This window comes from Rhamphochromis longiceps, linkage group LG8, assembly GCF_057381845.1.
Source record: "Rhamphochromis longiceps isolate RC_006_pf linkage group LG8, R_longiceps_female_GT1.1, whole genome shotgun sequence".
In the NCBI taxonomy this organism is placed as follows: Eukaryota; Metazoa; Chordata; class Actinopteri; order Cichliformes; family Cichlidae; genus Rhamphochromis; species Rhamphochromis longiceps.
The window spans coordinates 17182035-17193124 of NC_140564.1; the positions used below are offsets into that span (position 1 = coordinate 17182035).

Sequence of the window (11090 nt, forward strand, 5' to 3'; positions counted from 1 at the left end):
ACGACAGATTCTTTATAATACTGAACCATTATTATGCTATAATGTAGAAACAGGACGACACCTGCGCACAGTGGGATACATGACACTCGATTGGTGTTTTGTCTTTCTGACAGACGGTTTGATGACTGGCGACAGTTTGATTAGTCGGTGAAGCCACAGAGCTGACAAAATCTTTTCTTTCAGCAGAGCTGAAGGTGATTGCACTTTAACCAGATCTCTCTTCATTTTACTCCTGCCTTTTAAAAATGACCAAAGACATATTTAAACATTGACGGATCAAGTTATCCATTAGGATTCACTTTTATTAACACTTCTCCTGTTCTAGTAAAAGATAAAAACACGCTTTCGGCTTGGAAAGGAAAGAAGAAGAAACTGGCCTGCTAGTCTAAACACTGTGCCTCTGTCTCAAACTCCTCTAAACTAACCTGATCATGAGCCCTGGGGAAAGCACTGACCACGTGACTGTCAGTTTGTTAAATTATAATGATGAAATCTAAACTGTAAATATGAATTGTCTTTTTTTTTTTCTCCTTTTTTTTTGTGGATTTCTTTTGTTTTTGTTTCTTTCATCTCACGCTCACTTCCAGTGTCCAAAGAAAGTTTGCTCAAGGCACAAACGTCACTACTGGAGTAGTGCATGGCTTACCATTATGTGACATGGGAAGATTAAAAGAGAATATTGTAGAGGAAAAAAATAAACTGTAAAACTATTTTCGAAGATAAATGTATAAATTATAACTATTGGTTACAGCTGTATTTTTTTTTTTTTTCTGAGATCCCCAAAATGATCTAATCCTAATTGTTCTTGGGGAGCTATAATTCAGTCATTGTAAACAGAGAAAATTTAAAGGTAAAGGTGAAAGTAAGATTAGAAAATAAAGGAATAAAATGATCTGTGTGGTATTGGCTCGTTTTGTTCGCGGACTCGATGCCTTGTCTGATCAACAAACCACAGACGCCTCCAACCGGCCATTCAGCACCATCTGCTGGTTATGCTCAAAACAACACATCTCTCATGCTCAGTGTTTACAAACTGCCCAAACTCAGTGTGTCTGTTTTATTGTATTTTACACTGCTCAGAAATATTAGAGGAGTACTTGATCACCACAGTACAGCATAAATCCGTTAAACTCCATGTAGGTGGTATGAGGTGCCAATGTCCTGTGCTGACACCCCAACACCATTTCTGTCGGCATTTCCCAGAACACACCAAAATTGGAGCGGCTGTCTCCTTATTCCCCCGAGTAGCGACCAAGACACCAACAAAGAGACCTGTACAAACATAAAATTGTCCAGTTCTAATGAGTCTGTATTTGACATGACCACCTTTACTCTTCTGCACAGCGAAAGGTCACTCTTAGCTTAATTTGTCGTTTCTTTAAGTAGTCTTCAGAAATGGTTCTCCAGGCTTCCTGAGACCATTTCTGAAGATGTGATGAACCGTAATGATCAACTGAAAGTCCAGATGCTTGGTTTAACTACAGATACAATTTAAAACTCGTTTGCTGACCACAAATCTTTTGCAGTTTTCAATACTTGTGTACTATTACTTATGTAGCATAAAGACTTTTACCTAAATAAAGTACGTGAAGATTCGTCAGTTTGCTACACTATTTATCTCTGATCAGATACTCCAGTTACCAGCTGCTGAAACGTCAGTAATGTTGAAATGTACTTTTATATCTTCGCCTTTTGATGTTGGCATTAAGGCACGAAGTCATTATTTTATTTCTTGTTATATTTACAATAAGTTATGCGTATACAAGTGTGTTGTTAATCGATATGAGGGAGGTTATCCACTGATTAGACAATCTGCAACGTTACCAAAATAGATTAAATAAATCGTAGGTTTCTTGAACGCCACATCGGACCGATTATACCCGGAACCAATTCTATCCTGCTCACCACGAGCGTATTTTGGTGCTGCACTCTCGGAATCGCAAACAGCTACGGCGGCATGATTCTCTCGCTGAATCCACAGCTGTCCGTGGGGACGGATAATTTCCCCTGAAAATAAAGTCCTCATTTTACTGTGAGTGTAAATCGTGCTCATGAAAGCTCGTGTCGTTATAAAAATGTGCGGCTGCACATCAGCTTGACAGGCTAACAGCTGAAGCTAACCCATTCAACATATGGGACTCTACTAGACTTCATACTTTGTAGCACAAGTTTTTATTTCTCTACTTTTCTTAGTAAGTTGGAGGCTAGACCTTGGTAGAAACACTGCTGCTTGTCGTTATAATACCGTTATAAAAAAAAATGGAGTCGCTAACTACAAATACTGACGTGCGACTAACGGTGACCCGGTGTTTCCGCACACTCAAGTCATCCACGGACAGCTCAGACATCATTACGGCTCTTCGGACACTCCACTCCTACTTGGATGAAGGACCGGACAGCACAGCCACCTCAGCTGAGCGTGCAGAGTTCAGGAGAGCTCACTACTCTTCCGCTCTGCAGCTGCTGGTCAGCAACATTCAGGCTGACTGGTTACACCAGCTGACAGCAGCCCAGCGCGCAGAGCTGTGGGACGGCCTCTTCCTCGCAGGACCTCCAGAGCAGGCGCTCCTGGTGCTGATGGATGCAATAGGAGAGCTGAGGTTGGTTTTGCTGGGTGTGACGTGCTTATCATCATCATCTTCTTTAATAACCTTAATGCCTGTGTCTCGCCCCTGCAGACCCACCTCAAATCTGGACCACGTGGTCAGCATCACTGAGAAGTTCCTTCAGCGTGGTCGCCTGGCTGAGCTGCTCTGGTCCTACTGTCTGGAGGCAGCGCCCTCTGACTCGCAGCAGCTCAGAGAGACGCTGCTGGGGCGTATTAGCGCGTTGCCAGACATTACCGCGAACAAGCTACAGCTAAACAACAGAGCTCTTTTCCGTCCTCAGCAGTACTACCCACTGCTGGCCACAGAAATGCTCACTGCCCTGGAGCACACCTGCCAGGCACTCAGAGGTGAAGGGCATCTGTAAAGCAATGATGACACATTATTAGGAATACTACAGTGTGTGCCAGGAGACATCGTAATCTCTCATTCTGTGTGTTTGTAATTTGTAGCTGGAACGGACTGTAATTTGACTTTTGTGGCTCAAACACTTGGAAAAGTGTGTATCCAGGGGCACGGCGGTGAGTTTAAGGATGTATTTGGTTATAGTTGTTTGTCTCTGTACTGCAGGAGTCCTTAAGCTTTTTCAGGTTGAAAGCCAGCCTTCAGAACCTGAAAAAAATTCATACTCACGCTAAATTAAATAAAGATCAGCGCATTAGAAAACTTATTTTTCCTAAAATAAAAATATCAGTTTATTTTTCACCTAGTTTTCCAGTGGCTCTGCTCCCCACACTTTGCAAACCTCTGCAGTGTGTCCTCCCATTGTGCCACAACCTCCTGCATGTCTTTTGCTGTCAGAACATCCTGTTATTACTTATACTCCCCAGCTACTTTATTAAATGCACTTTGCTACTACTAGCTTTGCTCTCTTTTGCCATCAGAACTTGTATAAATTCAGACCATTCTCATTTTTTTTTCTTCACTTTTGTCCTGCTGCAGGTTCGGTCTTGGCTGTGATGGCTCCTCGTCTGTCCGCGTGCACACGCTCAGACATGGTGTGGCAGAGGGTTTGCTGGAAGCTGCTGGAAAACGTTCCCCAGCGATGGATGGAGAGCGTGCTCACTGGGCTGGTGCAGGCTGTTAGTGGGTGAGACTGTTGCAGATTCAGAGAATCTGGGAAAGTCTTTTTATTTTATCCAGCTGTCAGATCTGTGTTTAATGGCGCACATTTGTTGTGTTTTTGTTTCTTCAGGCCGGACGCACTGGGCAGGATCATCGGAAACCTAGTGCTGACAAATAAAAAGGCTCAGTTTGTCATCACTCATAAACTTCTGTTACTGCAATATAAGTATGAGGTACTACAGTAACTTCCTCCCTGACAGTTATATGTGTTATGAATATCGTGCTTTAATCTGCGGCTCTTTTCCTAGACTCGTGTTCTGAGAATTATTCTTGGTTACCTCGCAGCAGACAGGGATCGCAGACCTCTTCTTATCCAGGTGGGTGGACGTGAAGTTAAGCAGCCTAATATTATAAACATATTAGAATATAAATAACCACTTCACACCCTCACTCAGCTGTGCTAATGTGTTAGTTAATGATTTTGGTGTTTTCAGGTTTTACGGTCTGTGTCCCAGGCCTGGGCTAACTCCAGCGCAGTGAAACACACGCCTCTGGAGCAGCAGTTATACGTCAGCAAAGCCCTCCTGCTGAGTGTGAGCCTGCTGAAAGACTCTGAGATACAGGAGCTGCGCTCAGGTATAACAAAGCCTTCTGCGTTGTGCCCCTGAGGATGAAATAAACCCTGACTGTTGGTCTGTTTTTGTTTGTTTTTTAATTAAGAAAGACCTCACGGAGCATAAGATCACTTCAAACTCCATTATTAACTATTCTGGAGCTTCTGCATGACCCTTACTAGATGATTTATTAGTTATATATTTTTACATCTTCATATTTGTGCACATTAAATAAAAATCAGTCAGAGTTTTCAGCAGTAAAATTACTACTGATACTAATCAGATACTACAAAACAGCTACTGAAGTAATAAAATACTTGATTAAACTGAAGTCAGTTACACTGACCGGTTGAATCCGTCTCTCTCAGAGTTACTTCAGTGTATGCTTGGCGGCATGCAGACCCACCTTGACAGCAACGTGGTGCGGATCAGGCATATGGGGATGGTGATTGGAGAGTACCTGAGCTCCCGCATGGATATCAATGGAACCAAGCTTAAATTTGAGGTACGGTTCATTTATAGCAGGAGCAAATATAACAAGCCACCACGAGGCAGCCTGTCATTGTTTGTACTGGACTGTGAGGCTCGTGTGTGAGGTGATGCTGTGTCGTGTTCTAGTACGATCAGGACGAAGAGACTCGTGAGCTGCTGTCTCTGTTGGCTCCCGGCGCCTGTGACGAACCAGAGGCTGAGCCCGTAAATAGGTAGGTCGTACTCCCTGTCACTTCTGCTTAAAGATGTAAAAAGATGAAACTGCCAATCAGCTGACTTGCTAAGTGATGAGAATATTATTTTTTAAGGATCCTGAAATGTTTTACCTAAAATTTTAAAAATGATCTGATTCATCTTAAATGTATGCAATATGTATTAAATACAAATACAAAAATATTGTGTCATCTGTCATCTCCAGAGCTGACGGTCCTCAAGAGACAGCTGAGTCAGCTCAGAATGCATCGCAAACTACATCAGGAGCTCAGGCATTAAAAACGGATCCAGACTCTGATCTCGATAGGTATGTCAAGCATTCAGTAAGAATGACATCCTTTAAAGATTTTTATTTTTTTTTTTAAAAACCCAACTTTTACATGTTTAGAGCATATATAAAAGTGCACGATTAACCTTTTATCACTCCAGTGACGATGAGCTCACTCCGTACGATATGTCTGGAGATCAGGAGATCAGTAAGGCGTCCCCGCCTCGCTACCTACGAGACTGCCTGGAAAGTATGACTTCACCCATCTCATCCCTGTTTGCCTTATGTGATCACCTGTGTCGTATTCTCACTCCAGCATGTCCTCATGTTTCAAACTTATCTAGTTTTAATATCCTCTGAGGACCCAGTGCGCGTGGAGCTTGCTTTGAAAGCTGCTGAGAGTTTGGTGCGGAAGAACAGTTTTGCAGCCAGAGAGGTACGACGGGAATAAGAGAGGCTCTAAGATTTGAATATTTCCTCTGGAAGATAGGGGTAAAATGAATTGATGTTATAATGTAGGTGTTTTCATTCTTGTTTTCAGATCAGTGTCCAGATGTCCAAAGTCCTCCTTCATATGGACGACAAATACAACATTAACGGCTTCCTGTACCTCAGGCAGGCGACGATGGTGGCTCTCACTGTCACTGACTGTATTCCTGTATGTTTGCCTTCTCTTAACAAACTACACACAGCTCCACAAACTTTCACTCATAACCAAACTGTATTTCTGTGTCCTTTGGTAGGTGGCTCACTATTTAACCACAGAGTTTTACTCCTTGAACTACAGTCTGCGCCAGAGACTTGATATCTTGGAGGTAAAACGAGAGGTCATAGTGGTTATCTGCGTGATGGTCTTTGATCATTGCTACATATCATGTAATTATGGCCTCCATTATTTGATATCACAGGTTCTTGCCTTAGCAGCTCAGGAGCTCTCTAAACCAGTCACTGAAAAGAAAGCTGCATCCATAAGCTCTGCTACAACAGCTGAGTCGACTCCATACCTCGGTGACAACCCTGTTCACTGGCAACAGGTGGTAGAAAAGCGAATCCAAAGCAAGACAAAACGCCTCACTAAGGTACTTCCAGTCTCTCTTGTGATTTGGAATTTGAGTGCAAGCTCACTCTGAAAAGTAATTTTGTGTGTTTTTGCCACAGAAAGTCAACCAACCTGTTACTAAGGCAACACCAAACCGCTACGCCCCTGTTGCCGGGCACTTCTTTTTCCCTCTGCTTAAAAACTATGACAAGTAAGCATGATTCTTGTTTTCAAATCCATGAACTCAGCTGTAAGAGAACATTTGTTTAATACATGATACCTTCCTGCTAGGCCTCAGGTGACCTTTGACCTGTTGGGCAGTGACCACCTGGTACTGGGCAGGCTGATCCACACTTTGGGCCTCTTTATGCATCTAGCAGTCAATGCACCGGTACATGAATTTCTCCTTCTCTGGCCTATTATAGATGCTGTATTTGTTTTACAATGCCTCTGTTATTTTGCTTCAGATAGCCGCACAGATGGGCTGCGCTTTGCTGGACTTTGTGTGGGCAGTGCGGTACCATGCTGACCAGTATGTGTGATTCATTATCTCTGTTTGTCTCTGTAGTGTAACACAGAATAATATCTGTGGACCTTTGTTGTCATCTAACCTGAATTCTGTGTGTTAAAGGATGGTGAGACGAGGCGTCCTCTTCGCTGTTTGCTCTGTGTTTCTGAGCATGCCCAGTCAGAACCTGCTGGTGGACATCAGTGATCAGCTGTTTGAGACCAGGTCTTGGCTGGCAGGTATTAAAAAAAATGTGGTGTGACATTTTAATGACAGAAAAGAAAAAGCCCGATGCCACACCTGCACCTGATAACTGTCAGCAATCTGTCTTTACAAACACACAAAAAGATAGTGCACAGTCATTCACAGCTGGACTGGACATTTCTGGGAAGCTGATGAGGAACCAGGATGTCCTGTAATACAGGGGTGTCCGTGATTTGATTGGCTTTTCTTTTTTTCTTTTTTTTTTATCCCAATGGGAATAAAACTCAGAGCTGAGTGATACAGGTCAGAGGGGTCACAACTTCCGTTTTACAGGTTGCAAATTGTCAATACTACTACTAATAATAATAATGTTACTGTCCACAGATGTTGCTGAAGGAGACCCGGATGCAGATTGCAGGAGTCTGGCGGTGCAGAGCCTGGTGCTGCTGGATAAGAGCTTGAAGAAGCAGCTACAGGATCCACAAGCGCCGACTGTGGAGACGTGACACAACGTCAGCAATGCACAATGACATTCTGGGTGTGTGAAAACCCACACATGAAGAGAAATGTGTCTTTAATGTAGATGTTCCTTTAGCTCAGGCATGAATCCTACTTACTGCAGGTGCTGCTTTTTTAAAAAAATATCCTGCAGCATAGTGCCAACCAGAAAACATCTTCTCACACATGCACTAATGGCACATACGCTGGTTTGTGTATTCAGTGTCCGATTTACAAACCAAATGAAATATTAGATGGAAGATGAAGTTTTCCTTAAATAAAAAAAATGTTTAAAATGTATTAAAATATTTTGCTATGAGGATATCCTTTCTCTGCTTCTTTCCTGTATGGGTACTCTCTGTACTTTGGTTGTTTGTTTGCAGAGGACATCCTGTGAACATTCACATGAATATCACTCTGACAAATAATGGAAATACTATTAGTACTTCCTGTTGTCATGGTCAGAGGAAAGTCCACCACTGCATTGTCTGATAAAATGAAACTACAACGTCTTTTTTATTAGTCTGTTTGAATTCATATGGTTAATTACATTAATTATTTTCATTGTTAAAAAGTTAAAATGTTTTATAATTCAGACAACTGTATTCCTTGTTCTATCTAAAGGTTACACTGACAGTTTTGTACATTAAAAAGATTCTAAATTTATTTTTATTGAGAGAAAGTGTAGGGTTTTGTTTTGTTTTTTTCAAATAATTAAATCTGATGACGATGGGAAATGATTGGGATTTCAGTGTTTTGCCATGTATAAATATACTAGTGCTAAACAAGGAAATAAAAATTAAATATGCCTAGGTTTTGACAAAAACTAACAATATGTAGTTTGGTCTTTAAGTTTTTGAATAGAGGCATTTGTTATTTTGTGGGTTTACCTGTGCACGCCACTACTCAGTAGATTCAATTCAAACTATATGACTGAAGTGCAGACTTTCAGCTTTAATTCAAATGAATATGACATTAGCTGGCTTTTATATAAGTAACCAGACAAACTAACGATTTAAGATATAAGGACTGTTTTTAATACTTGGATGAAAATCCTTTCCCCGATTCCATTGCCAAACAGCTGCTGCTTATTTGTGGGTTACTCTCTCAGTTTTGTCTTCAGCAACTAAAAAGCAGCTCTGTTAAGTTGAGATCAGAGCTTTGGGGGTGCTGAGCACCCAGAGAGCTGCCCATCCAGGCAAGGTAAACTGTACTCGTCACGATGAGACTTCTTCCCTGTCTCTGTCAGTCCCTGCATCCTTAAATGTCTCCAGATGTCCCGAGTTCCCTCTGACTGTCTCCTTGGTGCATTTAAACCCCTGTTCCTCCCTGTCCTCGTCGTCTGTTGTATTCATCTCCATTATCAGTCATAATTTTACCATCTCTGTGCAAGTCTGCAAATTTCTTTATTAAATCATAAGATTCTTAAATTCATCAAGTCTCTCTGTGCCTGGGTCCTCGTCACAAAACATGACATCACTGTTTTGTACATTTTAACAATTTAATCCCACATTTTTTGAAAAGATGTAAGAAAACCATCAAATGTGATAAAGGTTATTTAAATGCTGCTAAAGAAGAATGGATTGGAAATTTAAAAAAAAAAACAACATATCCTAACCTTAATTACTGCGGGAGAATAATGAATGATGCTCATAGTGAGTAAAAAGTAAACTGAGTGCATTTTTTGGACAGAGATTCACTTTTAAAGTGTGTGTTTAATATAATACAGATACATAAAAAACACTCCAAACTGTACAAAATATTATTAAAAAAATTACAAAAATGGAGACACCTTGGCCTTTGGTACAATGTATGAAAAGATGTTTACTGCAGATACTACTATGGCTCTGCAGATTTGTTCTTTTCTTTTATCCTATGTCGCCTCACCTTGAGGTTGGTAAATCCGTCTATCACATTTTGGTGGTCAAGTCTCTCAAGCATCTCTTTCTCAACTGACATCACAGCCAGGTGCTGGAGTCTGCTTTGACCCATGGTCCTTCTCAGCCAGGTATGGAGCTGACTCAAGTCACTAAAAGACCTCTCACAGCTACAGCTGCTAACTGGGTTTGTTAGGGCAACCTGAATAACAGTTTTCAGTGTGGGGAAGATCTGATTATCCAGAAGATTGTACAATGTTAACCTATCTGGAATGGCACCAGCCTCACTCTTGAGCTTCAAAAAGTTTTTGGCAACTGTGACTTCCTCTGACTGAAGTTCAACATGGTAATGCAGTGCCAGGCCAGGGCTGACAACCCACTTTGTTTTGCAGATTCTGTACAGCAGAACACAACTTCCAGATTGTACGAGTAAAATTAGTTGGGTTTTTTCTTTGCCAGTTTAACAGTTTGTGTTGTGCCTGTTAGTACTCCCTGTCTGTTTTCTTACCTGGTTCTTCCTGACCTTGTACTTTCTCCTCATGTTCTCCTCTTTCCTCTCTCCCTCTTTTGACTGACTATCATACACAAATAGATTGTATTCAATTAGATTAAAAAATACTATTAAGATCACTAATAAAAAAAGTCCTCTCTCAGTTTCCTTTTAACCAAAAGGCAAATAACCAAACCACATGTACATCTAATAAAGGACATAAATATTGAAACACTGATCCAACATTATCCTTTATTGATGGATCATTTGATTTCACACTTTTACCTGAATGTGGCTACTTTAAAAAAAAAAAGAAGAAAGAAAACACTTCCTCATATCCATTATGAACCTGGCTGCCTCTCTGTACACACACACACACACACACGCACACACACACGCACACACACACACCATATAGTGCTACATAGGGGGTATGCTGAAAATAGAGGGTGATAAACTGGGAAGGTGAAAACTAGTGAGTGAGTGACAATGAAAAGGCAGTTTTCATACCGCTGTAGCTATAATGGAGCAGACTAACAGCACTAATGTTTCTATTGTTGTCCTCTTCTATTTCATATTGTGCTGAGTGAGCGTGCCATCAGCCTGACCAATAAGAGCCAAGAGTTGCAGTGATAGGCAGGCTGAACCAGCAAATAGCCAGAAACAACTGGTCAGTGCAGCACCGCCTCAGGTACCACATACAGATTTTAACTGGCTTCTGACTTTGTGTGGTGTGGAGTATGCTAGATTTTATATAAATATGGATGAGATTAGCTGGGGATGAACAAAATCTCCTTCAGCAACTATTAAATAGCCAGAAGGGGCCAGACAGTCAATATATTAATTCAGCGTTCCTACAGAACAGACCGTAAAGCATTCCCAAAAAGTCAAAACAATTATTTTAGCAGCTGATTTCTGTACTTAAAAAAACCCCAAACAAACATTTATTATAGCTCTATTATGTAGGTAATGTAGGAGACGTGGACACAAATACACAGAGGGTTAACGAGGGAAGTGGGAGCACACGGGGAACACAGGTGACACTGATAATCATAACGAGACACGGCAGGAGTAACACAACACTGACGGGAGACTATCAAAGTAAAACAGGAAGCACACAGAGACGCAGACCAGATTGGAAGACAACACAGACATAGCGGGCTGGGAAAACATGGAATAAAACACAAGGAGGAGAAACGAGGCATGGGGGCTGGCA

The 11090-nt window shown here is 41.4% G+C and overlaps 1 protein-coding gene across 1 annotated transcript; it reads left to right on the plus strand.

Moving 5' to 3' along the window:
* Window positions 1-1903: 1903 nt before the first annotated feature.
* On the plus strand, window positions 1904-8136 carry telo2 (TEL2, telomere maintenance 2, homolog (S. cerevisiae)). Its single transcript, XM_085416149.1, has 20 exons — window positions 1904-2600; window positions 2679-2956; window positions 3059-3127; window positions 3549-3696; window positions 3802-3904; window positions 3980-4048; window positions 4166-4307; window positions 4654-4790; window positions 4904-4989; window positions 5196-5297; window positions 5420-5508; window positions 5603-5694; window positions 5800-5916; window positions 6002-6073; window positions 6167-6337; window positions 6417-6508; window positions 6589-6688; window positions 6765-6829; window positions 6929-7044; window positions 7394-8136. Exons 1-20 carry the CDS (start codon window positions 2260-2262, stop codon window positions 7513-7515), a joined length of 2511 nt encoding a protein of 836 aa, XP_085272275.1. The 5' UTR covers window positions 1904-2259; the 3' UTR covers window positions 7516-8136.
* The last annotated feature ends 2954 nt before the right edge of the window (window positions 8137-11090 follow it).